At 41.7% G+C, this 20,040-nt stretch overlaps 2 protein-coding genes across 2 annotated transcripts in view; one reads left to right on the forward strand and one right to left on the reverse strand.

Annotated features, from left to right (window-relative positions):
* Nucleotides 1-6: 6 nt before the first annotated feature.
* NUDT6 (nudix hydrolase 6) lies at nt 7-11,921 on the forward strand. The gene is made up of 5 exons (XM_079305989.1): nt 7-201; nt 1,128-1,331; nt 6,051-6,106; nt 8,509-8,563; nt 11,523-11,921. The coding sequence occupies exons 1-5, from the start codon at nt 42-44 to the stop codon at nt 11,909-11,911; spliced, it is 864 nt and encodes a 287-aa protein (XP_079162115.1). The 5' UTR covers nt 7-41; the 3' UTR covers nt 11,912-11,921.
* FGF2 (fibroblast growth factor 2) overlaps nt 8,985-20,040 on the reverse strand; it is a 33,310-nt gene continuing 22,254 nt past the window's right edge. Inside the window, exons 3-4 of the mRNA XM_079305985.1 lie at nt 16,110-16,213; nt 8,985-12,580 (exon numbers count right to left, since the gene is read on the reverse strand). Of these exons, the coding sequence (XP_079162111.1) occupies nt 12,395-12,580; nt 16,110-16,213 (290 nt within the window). The 3' untranslated portion in view covers nt 8,985-12,394. The remainder of the gene's footprint in view (nt 12,581-16,109; nt 16,214-20,040) is intronic.

Raw genomic sequence — 20,040 nt, forward strand, 5'->3', positions numbered from 1 at the left:
CACCGCCCTGAGGGCGGCCGCTCCCCGCCCCGCTCAGCGCCATGGCTGGCCCGTGGCGGGCGCTGCGGTGGGCGCGGGGCTGGGCGGCCCTGGCGGGGCTGCGGGCGAGGCCGGACAAGTTCGGGGGGGTGAGCGTGGATCTAGGGGAGCTGCGCGGCTCCCCGCGGCTGGAGCGGGCCGCCTTCGGGCGGTGGCTGCGGGGCAAGTGCCGGGCAGGGGTCCCGAGTCCCGGGGCGGGGGGGGGCGGTGCGTGAGGGGCGGCGGGGGGCCCGCCAGGGGGCGCCCTCAGCCACCGCCTTCCCCTCACGGAGTCCGAGCCGCGGCCGGGAGGTGAGGGGCGCTGGCAGGAGGGACCAGAGGTTGTTCACAGAACCGTAGAATAATTAGGGGTGGAAGTGATCTCTGGAGATCACCCAGTGCCGTCGCCCGGAGCAGGTGACACAGGAGTGACAAACCACAGCAGGTGGGTTTGGAATGTTTCCCGAGAAAGAGACTCCATGCCCCCACTGGGCGGCGTGTTCCAGTGCTGTGCCACTCTCAGTGTGAAGTTGTTCTTCCTCGTGTTGAGGTGAAATTTCAGGTATTTCAGTTTATGGCCACTGCTGCTTGTCCCTTCACCGGACACCACTGAAAAGAGTCTGGCATTATTCTCTTTGAAATATTTGGATAGATTGATGTGGTCCTATCTGGGACTCATCTTCTCCAGCCTGAACAGGTCCAGCTCCCACAGTCTCTCCTCACAGAGAGATGATCCAGACCCCTCATACTTTTTGTGGCCTCTGCTGGACCCACTCCAGTAGTTCCTTGTCTTCCTTATAGTGAGGAACCCAGAACTGGACAGGGCACTCCAGAAGAGTAGTTTTTCCCTGTTTCTCATGGCAGACCCTAAACATAAAAGCCATAATTTTGCACATGAACACCAAGTTGTACCACATAAAATGTCAAGCTGGCAGCCTCTGAAACTGCTGGTGAGTTTCTCACACTGATAGGAGTTTTACCCTTTGGTAAATGACATGAAAACACAGCTTTTTGCACATTACTGTCAGCTGCACCGTGTGGCAAAGTTTAAAACAGCACAGATCAAGGGCAAAGGGGTCCCTGACCCTCCTGGCTTCCCTCTTTTGCAGAGTCTGTGTCTCAGTGGCGGGATGAAGGCCGTGTTGCTGTCTGGCTCCGTGTCCCCATCCTCCAGAGCAGCCTTGTGGCAGTGGCTGCTTCCCAAGGCTTTGCTTTCCACCACGCTGAGCAGGGCTCCTCCACGCTGACCCTGTGGCTGGGAGAGGGGCCCAGCAGGCTGCCAGGGTTTGCCACACACCAGCTGGGGGTTGCAGGTGAGTTACAGGAGTGCTGACACCCACTGAAAGTGCTGAAGGAGCCCTTAGGAGCCCCTTCACTAGGAATTGTTCCTCTGTACAGCCAGCACGTGGAAACCAACTGGCTGCTGCATTTTGGAATGAGAAAGTAACCACCAACATAGAGAAAAAAACACTTCTCTGGTCTGTGTGCTTAACTTGTCTAAACTGTGTTCAAGTTAATGTCTGTAAATGGGAAAACTTGACCCAACAGGGATTGTTGAGAAGCTGAAGCATCTATTAGCCTAAATTGCAATGGTCTGAAAGCTCATCTAGAAGTCTTTAATCCAAGCATATATTTTACAAAAAAACCCAAACTCGTACTCTTACCATCTAGACCTCCCACAACCACAGCTAGAAAGTTGTTACATAACTGAGAAAATTTCCAAGGGACTAGACAAGATAGTTTCCCCTTTTTTCTTTTTTCATATAGTACAGCACAAGGGACTGATGATGACCCAAAAAATACAGTCAGCTTGAAGTTAGCTTCACCACATTCAAGTAGTTTTGTTCTCTCACTCAGCAGAGTTCCACAGATAAGCCACTACCTATCCCATCACTCAGTTATCATTTATCTGTAATTGGAGGTTACTGAGTGGACCCCTCTGTACTGGTTAAGGGTTACAATTACACACAGAAATTATGAGATTGTGGGGAGCAAGTCTCTCCAGTTGCAACCCTGACTTGTTTGTCCTTGGCTTGCAGGGACTTTGTGGGGTGTTATTTCTCCACTGAGTGGTGTTAAGGCCCATAAACAGCAATTTGAAAAACCTAGTTAGGAACAACTCACAAAACATGGTTTGTTCTGTGTAGCAGCAGGTCAGGTGAAAGGAAGTTTGGGGGGAAAAACCCTTGGATTACAAAACAGTGCTACTGCCATCAGTAGAGGGAGCCTTCGGTTCCCAGGCCAGCAGAGGGCAGGGTGGATGCAGAAGGCACCTCAGAGTTTGTCAATGGACATGTTGGAGCATGTTTTCCTGAGGTATGGAAACCTCACCATTAAAATATGTGGCATTGAACTGCAGCAGGACAGTGCATTCCCCTCACAACAGCACCGGGTTACTCCTCGTGAGGAAACCCAAGAGAGAGAGAGGTTTTCTGAAGTAGAACTTTAACAGCTGAAAGTGCTACTTGAAGGGAAATCACATTAAAGATGAGTTGTGACCCTGGTGGGCATCACAAAGAACTTTTAAGAAAAATCATAACTCCAAAAGACTCGCAAATATTTAAAAATGTGTTTTCAGAGCATGATTTACATCTGTGCTTCAAATCACTTAGCACTCTATAAGTAGGAAAAAACTTTATAGAAAACTTTGGTAAGTGTAGGTATATGGATTTCATAATTTATTGTATGGATTTTGAAATTGCAAGCATATAATGTATGTGTTCTTTGCTACCATTTTTCAAATGTGTATGCTTTTAGTCATTATTTGGATTTTCTTCAAAGGATGTGTATACTTCAGGAGAGTATTGTAGGCAGGTAAAGAAGTGTGAACTATGACTGCTGTGTGGGGTTTTTTTTGGTCCTTTGTTCTACTCACTGTCAGTGGGTCTGGAACACATCCCAAATATACACTCAGCAGCATGGATACCACCTGCTAGGTTTATTCCATTATCTTTCTACTTTAGGAGGGAGACTCTGGGTAGTGGAAAGACTCCATTCTATTTGTAATTCATTGTATTGAAATATTAAAGTATTGGGGAGGGGATCAAACACAAGGCTCTCTTTATTCTCTAACCAAAAAGTATTTTAGAACGTGTCTGCAGCAAATAAAATCAATGTTGTAGTGAGAGTCTCCATCTCAAAGCTGTGGCCAGTCAGTGAAATGCAGGAGTCAGTCCTGTGAGCATCCTGCAAATGGAAAGCAGAGATGTGGAGTGGTTGGCTGGCCAGCAGGAAGCCAGCACAGGAGCAGGGAACAGGTAGCAAGTCTCATTGCCAAGTAGACCAGCAGCTGCTTTTCCTCCTGTCTGGAGTTTCCCACGCAGCAAACACAGCACAGCCAGGGCTTGTGCCTCAGGACCGTGCAGCCAAGTGATGACAAAGGTGTGAATAAGCAGGGTCAGGTCATGTTTTACCAGACTGGATGAGAGTGGCCAAGCAGAGAGTAGCAAATGTTACTCATTGGGCTTGGCCATTATTGTTTAGAAATAGTGGAATATGTGATGTGTGCTCCAGCTAAGTTACTACATCCGTTTGTAGGCGGCAGGATTTTCCACATGTGTAAAGATACAGAGGAGTCTCTGGTGTATGAAGTGATTTATGTGTTTTTAAAAGGCATTTCCAAAATTGTCCACCTCCGAGGAGGATGTGGCCTGCCATCCAGAAGTGACATGTTTGTAAATATGCCACACAACAATGGCATGAGCAACAAGCTGAGGAAGGAAAGTAAAAGGAGAGGAAGAAAAATGAAAGGCATTTTCTTCCCCCTCACAAGGTCTACAAGCCTTAAAACACAGCTGTTAATTGCATTGCCACCACCATCATCAAGTTGCTGAAACAAAGTCCTTGGAGTTGAAGGACTCCAGGAAGGAGAGCCTACACACACATAGGATCATCAGCCCTGGCCAGTCCTGATACTTTAGGAAATCTAAAATGCGCATCTGTATTACCGTGAAACTGCACAGGAAGATGGAGGGGGTAGGTTTGATAAGCCACTTTGAAAAGTGACTTAAAGTAGTACCCAAGTTTTACAAATACCTGCTCCTGTCTGCTGATGCTTATGCAGGCAGCGGCATCTGTGTTCACAGGTGCTTCTCAACACTGAACATCTTTACATGCATTTTTACATCTGTCATAAATAAAACAGGTAGAATGAAGATACTTTTCTCCCCCATTACTTATTATCTGGAGTTATCTATGGGATTATTTTTTATTTTTAAAATGCTTTTCTTGCCTATTCCCCAAAAAAGAACATTCAAAACCAGATGGTATTGTAATAGTGATTACTTGGTTGGGTTTCAAGTATAAACCTTCCCAGAAACTAATCCTGGCATTGGATGATTTAAAGCTCCATGTGCCACATTTGTAGCCAGAGGGAGAGTTTTAAAAACAACTCAGGGCAGTCAAACTCTAATTTCACTGATACCAACCAGGTATAGCCCAGTGAGGGAACATGAAACCAAATTCTGTTAGTGAGTTTTCTTCCTGCTTGCTCTGGATTTAGGTATCCCTTAGCAGAGATTCTGATCACCTCACTGGAAATTTCACTGCCAAAAATTACATTCACAGGTTTCAATTTAATGAGAACAGAGGAGAGCAAACACACTTTTTGTTTTATTCAAACGGCAGTTTCCTGCCTTCACCAGCCCCCCCTGGTCTCAGCAAACCTTTTGGCTTGAGGAATGGCTTTCTAGAAAACAAATCCTCTAATCACAAAGTTCCCCCTGCTTTCCTTTTGTAGCCTCTTTTAATCATTACAGTAGTTGAACTTGAACACTGCTAAATATTCACAGGAAGAATGAAATCATAAAGTCACAAGCCACGGGGAGGCAGATATGTGACTACCCTCTTAAAGCACGTCCTTTGACATATCTTGAAGGAAGCCTGGTACTTCATCTTTGAAATATCCTCCTACACGTAACTCTACATGTATTATTAAAAAACAGGATGTTTTTAGCTGGACACTCACTCCTCAATAATTCCTTCCTGTGGGTATACTTCTCCATAGTGTTTTAAATGCACATGTCATCACAGATGTGCCTGTATCCTCTTCTTCCTGCTGTAAAATGACACAAGCATTTTGTTACTGATAACCTCTAATTTGAAAGCCATGCATGATTGATGTGGAATAGATCCTGGTAAGTTGCACCACAGCACTCCTTAAAATCTGAGAAAAATGCCTGTTTTAAGGGAACAACATTTTTTAAGTATGACCAGTGAGTATGACATAAATAAACGTGAAAGCACTTGGGTTCCAAAAAGTAGGAAAACTTGTAATCTGTGGTAGAAAGTCATAGGCTGACTAGGAGGACATAAGGAAAAACTGCACTTCTCAGCCAGACAAGTTTTTTCATCAAGTGAAAGTGTCACTTTTCCACTTGGAAACAACAATTTTTGATTAAGATGTTGACTCAGATTATGGTGCAGTTCCTGTCATGAGCTGTTAGCTGGATAGTTTGAGTTCAAAGGTAGTCACACAGCTAAACATTATCTGTGCAGTCAGCCCAGAGTACTAAACCTGTGTGTTATTAACCCAAAACCACTCAAATCTTCACTATTGCAGGTGGGGGCTTTGTAATGAATTTCACTGGAGAAAAATTCATCCCCCTTAAGGATGGCTTCTCAGCCAGAGTCACTGGAAAATTCTGTTATTTGAGGAAGATTGCAGGCATGTCTATTGAAGCGAGCAGCTTTGCCAGATTGTTTGGGTAACCTCTTGATCTTGCATTCTTTAGTTCTGATATTAACACAAGCAAGTTATTCTTTTCATTTCTTGTCTAATCTGGAACTTAAATGTTGGAATTATTTATCTTGGTACTGCAACTTTGAATTTTTATACAGGATACTTAATCTTTTTCTGATATTTCACTGTGCATCTGTTTTCCACTGACAAACCACTTTCTGATTCATACAAATCTTGCTAGCTGTACATTAGGGGTTTATTATGCTTTATCTAAAACATGTTAAATTTTGGGTTTTAGGTTTGAACAACGTTGTCCAACACTTCCTCTTTTTCAATATTCTTTCTATTCCAGGTGCTGTTCTAGATGAAAGCACTGGAAAGGTGTTGGTTGTACAAGACAGAAATAAGGTATGTTTGTTACAGGATTATAAAATAAAGAAGTTAATTTAGATAAGCCTGTTCTGTAGTAAAAAACAAAATATATGTTTATTTTTATTCCAGACCTAAATTGTGGTAGTTAGAAGTTACTTCCTTTTACAAGTGTCTTAAACACATCCATCAAAAAATTGCTGAATTCCATTTTAAGGGGAAAAAAAACAAACGTCTGAAAGTTAACAGCTTTGTTAAAACTGTGGATGGATTCAGCAGAACTAAGTATCCTTCCTGCTTTGAGTTTTCTGTTTTCTCCTGTAACTGACCCAGGAGTCCCTGATCTTGTGTTTGGATCCATTAAAACCATGGAAAATCCCCATGGCTCAAAACAGATTTTGAGAGAAGGACTCTGATTTGATTTGGTTTCCAAAATTCCAGGCATATTTGTGGCTTTAAACAAGCAGCAGCATGGTTTGCCATGACCTGGAGACCACCTTGGTCCAGCAGGTGCAAAGATCTTTAATTCCTCACACACGGAAGTGCCCGCCCTCACTACAGAGGGTGCCAGACCAGAGCAGTGCTGTGGTGAGGGTGGCTTGTGTGATGTGGCTTAAGGTCACCAAGCATCCATCACTGAAATGCCTTCCAGCCCCTATCAGGCTAACCCAAGTTTTAACTCAGCTGCTGCAGAGAAATCTCAGACTCACTGGCAGCTGCCTGTGCTAGTCCATTCAAGAGACATTTAGCCTCCACTATGCTTTCATTTGCAAGTTAAAGTGTTTCGTGTTAAAACTGCATTAACTCTCTAAGAGTGTGAGAATAATGCAGTTTTGACATGAAACAATCAAAACTTAGGTAGACTGAAATACACTTGGATGCATAATTTTCATTTTGTACAGTTAAAACTGTGCCAGAATTTCACTGGTTGCATTCTTCCATCTTTTCCTAAACAGCTACTGACTTGTCTCCTCAGGACCCAAAACATCAGTTCATCATTACAACACATTTAATGAACTTCAGTGAAAGAGTGCTTTCATAGGCAGGTTTAATCATATCAAATACTGAGTTTCTAACACAAAAGACAAGGGTGTTTCTCTTCCTCTGAACTTCTTTCCTGTAATTGAAGATGTTTATTTTTCATTTTTGTATTTTATATTTTTACTTACAATAAAGTCAAATGTCAAAGACTTGGCTTTAGGAGGACCTCCAGGCTTTCATTCAGCAATAACCATTTAAAGCATAAACCTACCTCTCATGCTGTATACTCCAAAAGTGGTTCCAGCTCTAGAGAGTATCCTGGAAGAGAACAGCATGCTGTAAACATTAGAAACATGACATTTATTTACTCTTTTATACACAAAAATATAAATGTGTATGCTTACCTTTTTGTAAATAACTGAAACAGATATCAGAGTAAAAAAAAATAACAGCTGTTGTACTCTTTGGGTTTAATTGTGACAGGACAATTCCACAACACACAAAGATTTCCAGGAACTAAAAGTAAATCTTAAAGCCAATAGGCAAATATATGTACTTTCCATCTGCACTATTTTTAATCTATTACTTTAAATTCCTATCCAAGCCCTTTAAGAATGCCCAGGAAAAAAATAATTTTCCAATGTAGTCATTAGGGTTTCAAATCACTGGAAAGCACACAGCTTCCCTGCTGTGCTGCATGGACAAAAAAAAGCTTTTTTTGGGCCAGTGTGCCTTTTTACTGCATTTATTTCTAGGAGAAGGGTAACTTCTTCCTACATAAACTTTTAACAAGAAATAGAAAGTACATAGAAGTAAAGGTAAAGCCTACAAATCTTTGTGCTCTTGCAAGAGATGCCGGGATTCCTTTAGCAGTGTGAGTCACAACACCAAGACTGCACTTCATGTTTTAATACTGAACTTTATTGCAATTCAATAAGTGTTTCTATACATAAATTACACACAAGCCCTCATTTTCTTGTATTCCATGAAAATGACAAGTTACACTAAATGATCATTACAGACACACAGACATCTTAAAGCCAGTGCAGTGTAGAACAGTACAATCATAATACCTGTTTGTAAGATTAAATATATATACATTTTTAAAAGCCAAAACAATGAAAGTGGAATACATCAGTGATTAAATATAAGATTATATAGTCTATAGCAGCTTTTTTTTTTTTATACTCAACTACTCTATCTAGCAGCAACGTTGTCTAATGACTGTTAGACAGTTTGTATTTTCAATCAGTAGATGTTTTGTTCCAATAGTTCATACAGACTGTAGCTGTCTCTGATCATCATGTCAGCAGGAACAAACAAGTTCCTGCTTACTGCTATTTGTAAAATAACAATACTGCAACTTCAAGAAAAGAAAAAAGTTGTGTTAACTGTCTCCTTCGTATTAAAGAATACAACACAGGCTGACTACTTCATTAATGAATTTTTCCTCCAAACAGACTATAAACGCATGGAAATTTCCAGGAGGTTTGTCTAATCCAGGAGAAGACATTGGTAAGTTCTATGAGAACAGGTCAGCCAGCAACAGAACTATAAAGACATGAATGCCACTGAAATACACTGTGACCCACGTTGGTCCTGTGATGGATTGTTTCCTTGAATTAATAGTGAATAGATGGAGTGACACAGTCCTGGGACCCTCATGGTAACAGGGTAGCATGTTCAGGACAAAGAAGGTTTGTGTTTGTAACATTTACTCTTTTCTACACTTTCTTTTAAGCAAGTGCTTGAAGCTGGCTAATTTTTTGTAGGCTGGTCAGATATGCTGTAATATGAGCCAGAAGTGCAGAGGATTAAGGTAATCCATATATAGCCCAAATAAAACTGAAACAAGGAGCTCTCAGCTCACACTGGAATTCAGGGCAGTGACCTCAGAGATAGACTGAGCAAAAATTTCCAACTCTCCCTTTTTATGCACAAAACAGAAATAAATGCACTTGCTTCCTTCCACCCCCTTCACTTGATTAGTTTGGACCAAGAGCTCCTGGGCACAGGGCCAGGGTGAAGTGCAGGGCCTCAGTCTTGTGGGCACCTACTCCCACAGAGGCACTTCTGTGGTAGGAAACAATGCTGGTTTGAGGAAACGTCTCATTTCTCTCCAACACAGCACAGCTGAACACTGCTGCAGTTTATCTTCAAGGTGAATGAACAAAAGTGTTCATGAAGAGAAAGAAAATCCGGCTTTTTTTTCTCCATGTATCTCAGCCATTAAAATCATCATCCATAGGTTAGTTACTTCTTAAACTGGGTATTGAGCCCAGGTTTCCTGACTGTTCCATACCTTAGAAATACCTACTGTTTTAGCAGTCTCCCTACAACCACGTGTGGTAGGGTTGTATTCCAGTTATTATTTCAATACATGGAGAAAATTGCTGGTTTTCAGGATATGATTGAGTTTAGTTTTCATAATTCATGAGTTTTAAGTCTTTCTGTTCAAACCTGGTGATTGAAATCAAAAATATTTGCTGGACAATGCAATGTAACATGGTGAAATGGATCCATGTTTTCAAAAGAATCCCAAATGCCATGGCTGTTAGCTAGCCAGGCTCCTTCTCACTTCTACTGCCAGCACAGCAGCAGGATTTTTGTACTCAAGGGAACAACAAATGACCAGCACTGGCATTCCAGTGGGATTCCTCAGAGTGATACTGCAACTGAGTATGACATCAGCCATCCTTCACTTAACAGGTGAGATGATGGCTAGAGCCTAGACTAAAAACCACCCAGAAGAAAAGTCTCTTATGCAGCTTCCCTCCTGCCACTTCTAAACTACAGAATAATAAAAGTTACAATTCTCTGCATCACATCTTATATTACAGGAATATATAAATTAGTGAAGCATAAAATATAATAAAGCCTAATTTTCCTTCTTACATAAAACCTTAAAAATACAAGTCACTCAAGGGACTAAATTTTAAATTGCAATTAAAAATTGCAATTACAATGCTTAAAATCCTTTGGTTACATGAAGTGACAAGATGCATGGCTGCATACTTAAATGAGTGCCAACTGACTCATGCAACTGACACCAATAGTTTCATAATGCAGATTAAGCCAAGTGCACACATTCTTGTATCTGAGTATTTCTGAAACTCCAGCCCTAGTGTTTCTTCTATTTTAACTGTCATAAGATATTTATATACATACATACACATTTAAATAAAAGGGAAACAGAAAATGGCACTTCATCTAAAAGCAAAGCTCAAAGTTTAAATAAAATCCCTCATTACTGCAGTTTTCTTAACCACAGCCTGCCTTACTCAGCATTCCTCACGATCTTGGTTCACTTCTATGTAACACAGCCCCTTGCCCACTAACAAAATCACCTGCCACAGGGAGTTGCTATTTCCAATATCCAAGACTACTCCTGAAATGTCTGGTTTGTTCCTCTCTGGCTTGGCAAGATGCAAGCTTCCATAGGATGGTGAATCTCTACGAGCCTTTTAAAATGCATTTGCTTTTGGAAGCAAGCCAGCACATATTCCTTACTGAAAATGAACTGACAGGAGCAGGTAACATTGCACAACAGTTCTGTACATTGACCACTCAAATCAGACACAACCAGGAGGCTACATTAATTTGGGAAAAGCCAGTATTTAACCTACCAGTAGTTACCCCAGGCAAGGATTTTACTTTACTACGATGAAACTGCAGACTTTGGAAAAATTGGTGGAATATTACAAATCTTCTTCAAGACTCTTCAATTTGTTATTGAAGAGAAGAATCTCTCCGGAGGACTTCTGGATGGATGGGTGGTTCTGTAGCTGTAATTGCAGCATGCAGACCCTGTAGACCCTTAAAGATCCTGCTGCATTTGTGGTGAGCAGTGTTAGCACCGACCTTAGTCTGGCTGGGGCACACAGAATGCATAGGTGCAGCACAGATGCAGCATGTTTCCTGCAAGAACAGGCTCTGTACTGCACTGGTGCTGTGGCATATTTGAAATGTCACCAGACTCTTAAGGTACATCTTGAAAAGGACCAGGCATCAACTTTGACTTTCTGAAAAGAGTTTTACACATTTTGTTACCTCTTGGGGTGAAGTGCAGACATCCGGTCAAGAGATCTGACATGGGTACAGGTGCAGCTACGCAGGGTCTGAACCTGAGACTGGGCAGGGGCAAGGACATGGATGGGGATCCAAAGGACTGCAAAGGCAGTGCAGTGATGTCTTGGATTAACAAGTCAGTGGAGCCAGCAGCCATCGGTGTCCATTAGAAACCACACTCTGTACAGCATTACCAAAGTAATTCTGTACAATATACACAGGAAAGGCACACAATTACTTCTGTTTGGGAACCAAAAAATTAACTTATCCTTGTGTTGGAAAAGCAGACTAATATTCTGAAAACCCTACGAAGCAGAACAGAGTAACAGGCTTTCTACCTTTCCAGAAGGTTTAAGGAGAGCTAAGTTACTCTCAGATGTATTGTAAGGATTGCTCTTTCCACCAGGAGACACAGCAGTTCGAGAGGTTTTTGAAGAGACTGGCATCAAGTCAGAGTTCAAGTCCATCCTAAGCATCAGGCAGCAACACGAGCACCCTGGAGCTTTTGGGAAGTCAGACATGTACATCATCTGCCGCATGGAGCCCTCCTCCTTCCACATCAGCTTCTGCCAGCACGAGTGCCTCCGGTGCGAGTGGATGGACCTGGAGGAGCTGGCCAGGATGGAAAACACCACGCCCATCACCAGCAACGTGGCCAAGCTCTTGCTGTTCGGGTACCGGGAAGGGTTTGATAGGATTGACATAACCATGAGGGAGTTCCCAGCTGTCTACACAGGCCTGTTCTACAAACTCTACCACAGGGAGCTGCCCGAGTCCTACAGAAACATGACGTGATAGCAATACATTTCACATTTCCTTTTAGTAATAATTTAGAATTATTATTGCAGTGTTGCATATTACAGTTATCCGTGGACTTCTTTTTAGGTAATTATTAGAACATAATTATTCTCTAATAAGCTAAGATATAAATTATTTCTAAAGGTAATTATTGCTATGAATGTGCATCAGGTTTTTTCTCCTCTACTCCGTAACGCAAGCATAAGGGAAATAAAATACATATGTACCTAGAGGAGAACAGAAATGTTACTGATCCTGAAAATATATTCTGCAAGACATTTTACCTCCACGTACACTGGCACAATAGATTTAAAGAGCAATGAAAAGATAGTATGAAACATTCATGGTTTAATCTGGTATCTGCAAAAGTAGTTATAATATCAGCAAATATTTGCTTATATTTGGCTACTTTGGAGAGGAGTAGGAAAGGCAGCATCTCTAGTGCTGTGTGGCACTGATGCTCAGAATCTGCCATGGAAGTCAGCTTTTAGCAGACATAGGAAGGAAAAGGATAGCTTTCTGTCCAGGTCCAGTTTTTGGTCCAGGTTTGTACTGTCCAGTTCTTTTCAGTGCCACGTACCAATCCGAGTATTTCCGTGACCGGTAAGTGTTGTAGTTATTGGATTCCAAACGCTCGAAAAAGAAACATTCTTCTGTTGCGTATTTCTGAAAGGGAAAAGAGAAAGTATTACTGGTAGCACCACAAATCAATTCTTCACATTCTAACTTAGCAAGAATGTGAGCAGTACTTTTGGTTTTAAGAAATAGAGATTAACTGTTTCACGACTGAAGAAAGATACTTACTGTGAAAATATTGTTAAAAACACCTACAATAAGAGGTTTTTACCTGTGGTTCATTTATTGTCTCTTAACACAGATCAAGCAGCTTTTAATTTGCTTTTACTGTGTAATTCTTTGTTCTGATCAGAAAATGTATAAAGAAAATGTTTTGTAAGAACAAAAACTTTAAGCAGAGTATAGACAATTCAGTACAATTGCCCACGCTGGAAATTCAGGCAGAGGCACATCAAAAAGGGTGAAAAAAGAAAAGTCCGTATTTGTCGCCGAAGCATACATGACACCAGTGCTTTCCTACAGCACATTGTCAATGTAAACATTTTGACATAAACTCCATAATTTAGGTGACAAATGACTGCTCAGGCTTCGTGAACTGTGTGTTCTTAACATCTGCCAGAGGTGACATTTCAGGAGCTGGACTGCTGTCCAGCAAGAGTGGATGCCAGCGACTGCACTGTCAATCTCAGCACCTGGAAAAACCCTGGATATCTGTGATTCTTCCTTTCAGTCCAGGCTGCATCCAGAGTGCAGGTCTGGCAGTAGAAGCTTTCACAGCACCTCATTAAACACCTGAACTCTGCTCAAACTAAATGCAAGTTATTCTTACAAACATTCTTTGAGCACAATTTGAATCCATAACATCAAAAGACAAGGATTTCCCTTTGAGTAAAGTCCTTGAAGTCTGGCAAAACCTGGCTGATCAAAGTGAAACCACATAAGCATGACAATGCACGGGTCATATCCTTAAACAACAAATTATTTATCATAAAATACAAGTTAGTCCAAATTCCTTTCATGGGAAGTTCAGGAAATTTCTTCATTAAATTAAGTAATCACATTTCATTCCATAAAGTGAAAGTATTTCATTTTAAAGTGAAAAGTCAGAATAAGCTATATCAGATGAGAAATGTTTCCATTTTTCCACTGAAAATCTGATGGAACAGATGTATTTCTGCACAAATATTTTCAGTTAAAAGAGCATTTTCCAAGGGGAGGGTTTCACTATGCATTCAGCCATTTCCTCCAGTGGTAGAGATCACCTCTCCCCCACAACTGAGTCTGTTAGTCAAGAGCATGAAAATGCTCAATTAAAAGCTGCATCATCCAGATTTCCAGACAAGAGCACAACCCACTGCACCCCCACGCAAATCACCAGGGTGAGTGGTGGTCCACGAGCTGTGCAATAAATCATCCTGCAAAGCCCAGCTCAGAACAAACCCTGCAGCATGTCTCAACAAGTAATTACAAAAACATCCAACAGGACAAAAAACAGGCCTGAATAAGAATTTGCAAATGTATTTACAAAAATATTAATTTATTTGTAAAACAAGGACACTATGCAAATTGATCCCGGACACTGCAAAGTAATTAAAATTAAAAACTCCAGATATTAAAAAGGACAGAGTAGTACTTGAGTCACTGATGGATTAGAGGACTAAGTTATGTGTTTAGAAATTAAAGTTCTATAATGTTTTAAAAGAAATTTCAGCATTGTTTTACCATGTGCAATTCATCACAGGCATTTCCACTGTACATTCTCTGCAAGTTCTCGTGAAACACAGTCCTGCTCTAACTGAACAAGAGACTCTGGCAATTAGAAACAGTTTCTTGAATGTGTTTAGAGGCAGAAAATGGTAAAGGCACAGCCAGCCACAGACTTTTGGAAGTCAGCACAGAAATCCTCATGGAAAAACATCGGCAGTGCTACAGAAAACAGCCATGAAATTGCAGCAGTGTTTGTTAGGCTGGTTGGAGAAAAAAAAGTCTTGTTTTAAGTAGAGAGTATCCACCTATGAATAACAACAATGTTGTATGCAGCAAACACAATTCAAGTGATACCCATTTCCAGAAACAACACAAAATAAAAAGTTTTACAAGCTCAAGTGAGAAGCACAAAGTGACCCAGCTTTACATATTCTGCAAGGTTAATTCCGAGTGCCTGGACGATACTTCCCAAGCATTTTACCTTACAGGAACTAAGCAACTTAAACGCTGCAAGGGAAGCATATTCTACAACCAAACCCACCATGCAGCAGCAGGTCAGAAATCCCAAATACAAACACACCCCTGTGTTTATGTTTATCATTTTACAAATGGTGCTAAACACCCTGTTTTGACCATTCCCCGTCGCTCAGGGTACGGAGTGCAATTAGAATGGGAAGCTGAATGCCACCGCACCAGCACCACAGGAAATTCCCAATTATCCCTAACTCCAGAATAGCACAGTAGACAACTCCTCACATTTTCTTCAACTGAGCTGTCACACAATATCCAAGTAACTTGAAGCAGGTTCTTTTAACTGCATTTCCGAGCCCACACAAAACTCCCTGGAGCCAGAACTGAGGAGCGCCCTGGGGAGCCCAGCTCCTGTAAAACTGCTTTCAGTCTCATTTCACGGAGGCAGAGAAGGGGAATCAGAAATAATTTCTGCAGCCCCTGGCACGGGTCTTTCATTAGCTGCAGTTCAACTAGGGCTAAGAATGCACATTGTTAGTCCCAGCCATGGAGGGAACTTGCACGGAGGCTGAATGGGGCTGTGTGAGTACACAAAGCACCCGGGACTATTGCAGACCAAAATTCTGGCGGGGTGGATGCCCTGCAGTGCTGCTTCACCAGGCACTGAAGGATATAAATATGGATGAGGGATTTACAGTGTCCAGGTCTGATAAGCAAAATGAATGTAACTGCAGCTCTTAAAGCAAAATTTATCATCTGGCTCTGAGAGACATTAACTCTCAGAATCTGCTGTACACACTGGCTTTAAAGCACGGTTAAAAATTCAGCTGATACCAATAAAACACGCAAGAGTTTAAACTAAAACTAGTCTCACTAGAGAGCAGCTTAATTTGCTCACATTTATATACCTTTTACAATTTTATCATCACATTTTCAAAAGTGTTTTTCTTGCCAGTTTTCTAGTTAGGAGGTAGAAGTGCCCAAAAAAACTCAATTCTCTACGAAGTGGAAAATGAGAAAATAATTTATACAGATTATTATCACTAAAGCAATTTTTAAAAGAAATTTGCTTTACTTTCCACTTCAAAAAGATCTTTTAAAATCACTTTATGTGAAAGTAAATGAAAGAGAAAAAAATTACTCCTGAGGGTAAAAAGGCAGACGCTTTATTTTTCATTTGTTTCTATAATGTTTTGATCACTGTGATATTTTTCTCTCTCAGACAAGCCCTTCCTGTTAAATTTTGCAGCTCCTAGGTAGGGCAGAAATACCAAAGTCCTCCTAATTCTTATTTCAGGTAATTGACAGAAGCTGCAGAGCTCATTTCTCCTGATAAATCCCACACCTAGCAGCTGAGTAAGTCCTGCAGGAAGAAAGGCTGCTCCACACAGAGCAAGGGCAGGACACAGCAAGACAGAGACATCAGGAAAGCGCTGCTTACCAAGGCCAGCAATCTGCCATCCTCCTTCATGGCCAGGAAGCGATTGGCACTGACACCCTTGATGGACACCACTCCTCGTTCCTCCGCCTGAAGCTGCAGCTTGACTAAAAACAAAAACAAAACAAAACAAAAAACAAAACAAAAAAAGATTTCACAGCTATAGTGGGATTGCAGCACTTGACAGTCACTGCTTCAAGCCCTCCACCACAGAAAGCTTCAGCTTGCAATGGAAAAGGTAAATTTTCAGCCTTTGGCATTCTGATCCCATTTTTACCAAGAAAGTAGCTACTTTCAAATTGGGAATATGAGACAGTTATTATGTCTTCATTTTGCATAAAGGCAGCTTAAAACCCATGAAATTCCTTGAAAGGCCATTTAGGGCACTGTGAACTGCTCCCAGAAAATGGGAATTTTTCATGGCAGTTTTTCCAGAGGTACTCAATGTTTGCAGAACAGCGTCGGACACTGAACCATGCAGCTCTGTACAGGCAGCCTGTCAGCGAGTATAACCGAGACTGTTCAGGTCCATATCACTCCCTAAGGGTTCTGCAGTTCCCAACACAAAAATACCCATTCCTTTACCTCATCCATCCAACAAGTGGGTGGAACAAACAAACAGAACTGCAGCAGTAGGTGAAGGCAGCAAAGGCACAAGAAACAGTGTTATACAAAGCAGGAACATGTTTTGCATCAATGAGAAGAAATTAAAGATTTTCTAGAAATAAAAACTGTAAGGTCCTATCACACAGCTTTTAACTACTACCTGTGAATTACTAACACAAAGCCTTAACTGATTTCTGTAGCCATAAATCAAACCCAGTAGTTTGGATGAACACAGGAAAGCTTCTGCTTTGCCTGCCGTACACAACATCTTGGACAAGAGCTTCCTTGACCCACCTGCTTTGGTTCAGCAGGTATTCTACTCCATTTGGAGATGCAGTTTTAAATAGCTTGAGCTTTTCAGCCACCAGAATAAATACCTGAAGTGACTGTAAATTTTGGAGAAGGAGCATCTCTTGAGATTCAGAGAGAGGTTGTTGCTTATTTGGCATTTAGTTGAAGGTAAAAAAAGACAGCACTGAAGAAACCAACTGAAACTCCCAACACCAGGAATACAGGGAACACAAAACTGTTGGGATAGTTGCTGCAATCCCTTTTCAGGGTAAAAGTAAAAAGTCAGGCACAATTTCATCTCAGAATCAAGTATCCAAAATACAGCACTCCCAAGTTATGAGGCCAAAATCAGACTTGTGAACAGCTCCAAACACTTCGGTGTAACTCCTTAGCCTCTGGGGAAGCAAGAACGTGGAAAAGTGCTCTGGGCAGGGACTGTGGGAAATGGACTTTTGAGATGTGCCAAGCACACAGCTTTCACCACACACTTAACAAGAAACAGCTGTGGAACAGCTGAAAATTAATATTAATTACTGAAGTACTGTCTGCTTCGTGACTTTCTCTGGACAAAAACGCACACGAAATCCTACAGCATCACACCGGGCCAGAAGTTCAAATTCTGTAAAAATAAACTTCTGGTAAAGGTTTGTAAGTCCTGTAAAAATTTGTATAGTTTGGAGAAGCTTGTGAAAAGAAAAAAAGAAGTCCCAAGGTATTCCTGCAGAGTTTGAAAAGAGCTGCAATACTGAAAACTCCAAAAGGAAAATCAGCTTCACTGGATTTTCCTCTCCAACTTCAAAAACATGTGAACAAATAGAGCCAGAACAGTACTGAGAGATTTTCAGGTTTCGGTCTTATTTTACAGCTTTATTAATGCAGTGGGTATTTGCCACAAGGTTACACTGAACTGGAGATCTCAAGATACAACACAGCCTTACTGATCAAACACATTTTGACCACATGACTGTCACCAGAAGTGACAATTTTAGGTTTAGCTCACTGCAACTAAATTGGCTGTAAGAGAAACGTATCACTTGCCACCAATGATCTGCATCTTTTGCAGCCTTTGGCCACCAACAGCAAGAGTGTGGACTCTGTTCATCATTTCACATCTACTCCTAATACTTGTTTTCAGCATAACTGAAACCCCATCCATGAAAGTCTAATAATTAAGACATTTGTATCCCCAAGAAAGTAGCAGATTGTTGTGAAAGAGGTCATTAACCACAGGCTAAAAAGGCTCATTTTCCCAGATATTCTGGCACTTCTTTGAGGGCTCCTCTGGCACGGCAGTGAGTTATTTCCCTGTTCCCATTCATGCTCTGTAGTCCATGGAGAACACCAAGCAAAAGGCTCTGCTCGATGCCCACTGGTGTTTGAGAACACAGAGCTCCCCTGCTGAGCAAACATCCCCAGGATTGGGGCTAAGTCATCACTAAGTTATTAAATAAAACAATACAACTCAAAGGACCCAGGAAATTTACAGCTCCTATTAAAGACCTTATTTTCTGTCACAATAAGCTTAATAGAATCATTCTGCTGAGCAAGAATGCTGCATGAATTGCAGGATGTACATACACACTTCCACACCAGTGGAGAAACTGAGTGATGTAGCTCTGGTGAACCTACAGTGCCTTCCAGTCATATAAAAATGGACAGAGAGGGAATGGTTTTTCACAGCAATACACAGAGGTTCTGTTAGAGGCTGAAAAACACCACAAGCTATACAGTCCAACCTGAAATTCCACTGAAACTAGTACAATCTGTGGCATGAAAGGAAGCTGGAGCACACTGCGACAGGCACTGAGATGCTCTTTCACAGCATATGTGGCCAGGACAGATGTACAAGCTGCAGGTTAAACTAAACAGTGTATTTAAGAGTTACAAATGGGCATTTATTTCACAAAGTGGAGAGACTTTTCTAAGAATATGGAAGTTGAAAAGTGGTATTTAATAGCATTGTGGTTGGCAAGGTTTCAGATTTCTGTTAAGACATGGATCTCCCTTGTTTTCTTAGAGACCTCAAAAAAAATTGTTTCCAAGGCAGTTTTGTCAGTCCAGTGGAGAAAATAATTTTAAGGACAAGTAGCTAGACAGGAAAGCTGTTAGCAAATGCAGAGAACAGAGAAAACATGAACATTTTCCAAAAGTACTTTTATTGTCCTGAGCACTAGAAGTGGAAAATCACATGTACAATGCAAACTCTCAGGTCCTTTTACGGTTCTAATAAACCAAAGCTTTAGAGTGGCCCAGACCCAGGAACTGCACAACTTAAACGGTCCCAAATGGTTTCACTGCTCTGCATCATAAAGGGTTTGGCCAAAAATCTCCTTCAACATCAACTCATTTCAAAGACCTGGGCAAAACTACCAACTTAGTACTTCAGAAAAACAGAGTTGTACATTCTGAAAGTTGCTCACTGCTGAGCTGGTACTACCTTTTGACTCCCAGTGGGAATGTGCTGGCAATCCCTTTGCCCGGGGCAATCCCTGTGAGCAAAGCCACGTGCTGGTATTTCACTCACAGCAGCTGCACCGGCTAAGATGTTCTGGGGCAGGAGAATGCCACAGGATCAGTAAGGGAAAGGGAAAATAAAGGTCACAGGGAGGAGAGAAAGGGACAGAAGCACATTAGGAATAAAAGGCAAACAAAAAGAGCAAAGAGCAGTGAAGGCAGGGCAGGGTACGGGCAGTACAGGAGGGGGCTATACTGGAGCATGAGGCAAGCTCACAGTCTGAAGAAGGTGGAATTTGAGGATGTATTAGCCAAAGGGATTAATAAAGCCCCCATTTTCCTACTCCTCCACAAGGAAACTGGAACTCTAAGCACTGTATCAGAGAAGCCCTGAAGTAAAAACCAACTATGAGCTTCTGGCTTTGGATGCATTTACACAGTGAATAAAGGTTTGATTACAGCCTCAGCTGTATTTTCACTGTAACCCTACACACAGACTTCAGTGCAGACTAAACCTACAAGTACCAGCCCCAGGCTCAGGATCACACAAAACTCGAGTCAGAAGGACTTCTCTAGTCCAGCC

The sequence above is a fragment of the Erithacus rubecula genome (assembly GCF_903797595.1).
Source record: "Erithacus rubecula genome assembly, chromosome: 5".
NCBI lineage: Eukaryota > Metazoa > Chordata > Aves > Passeriformes > Muscicapidae > Erithacus > Erithacus rubecula.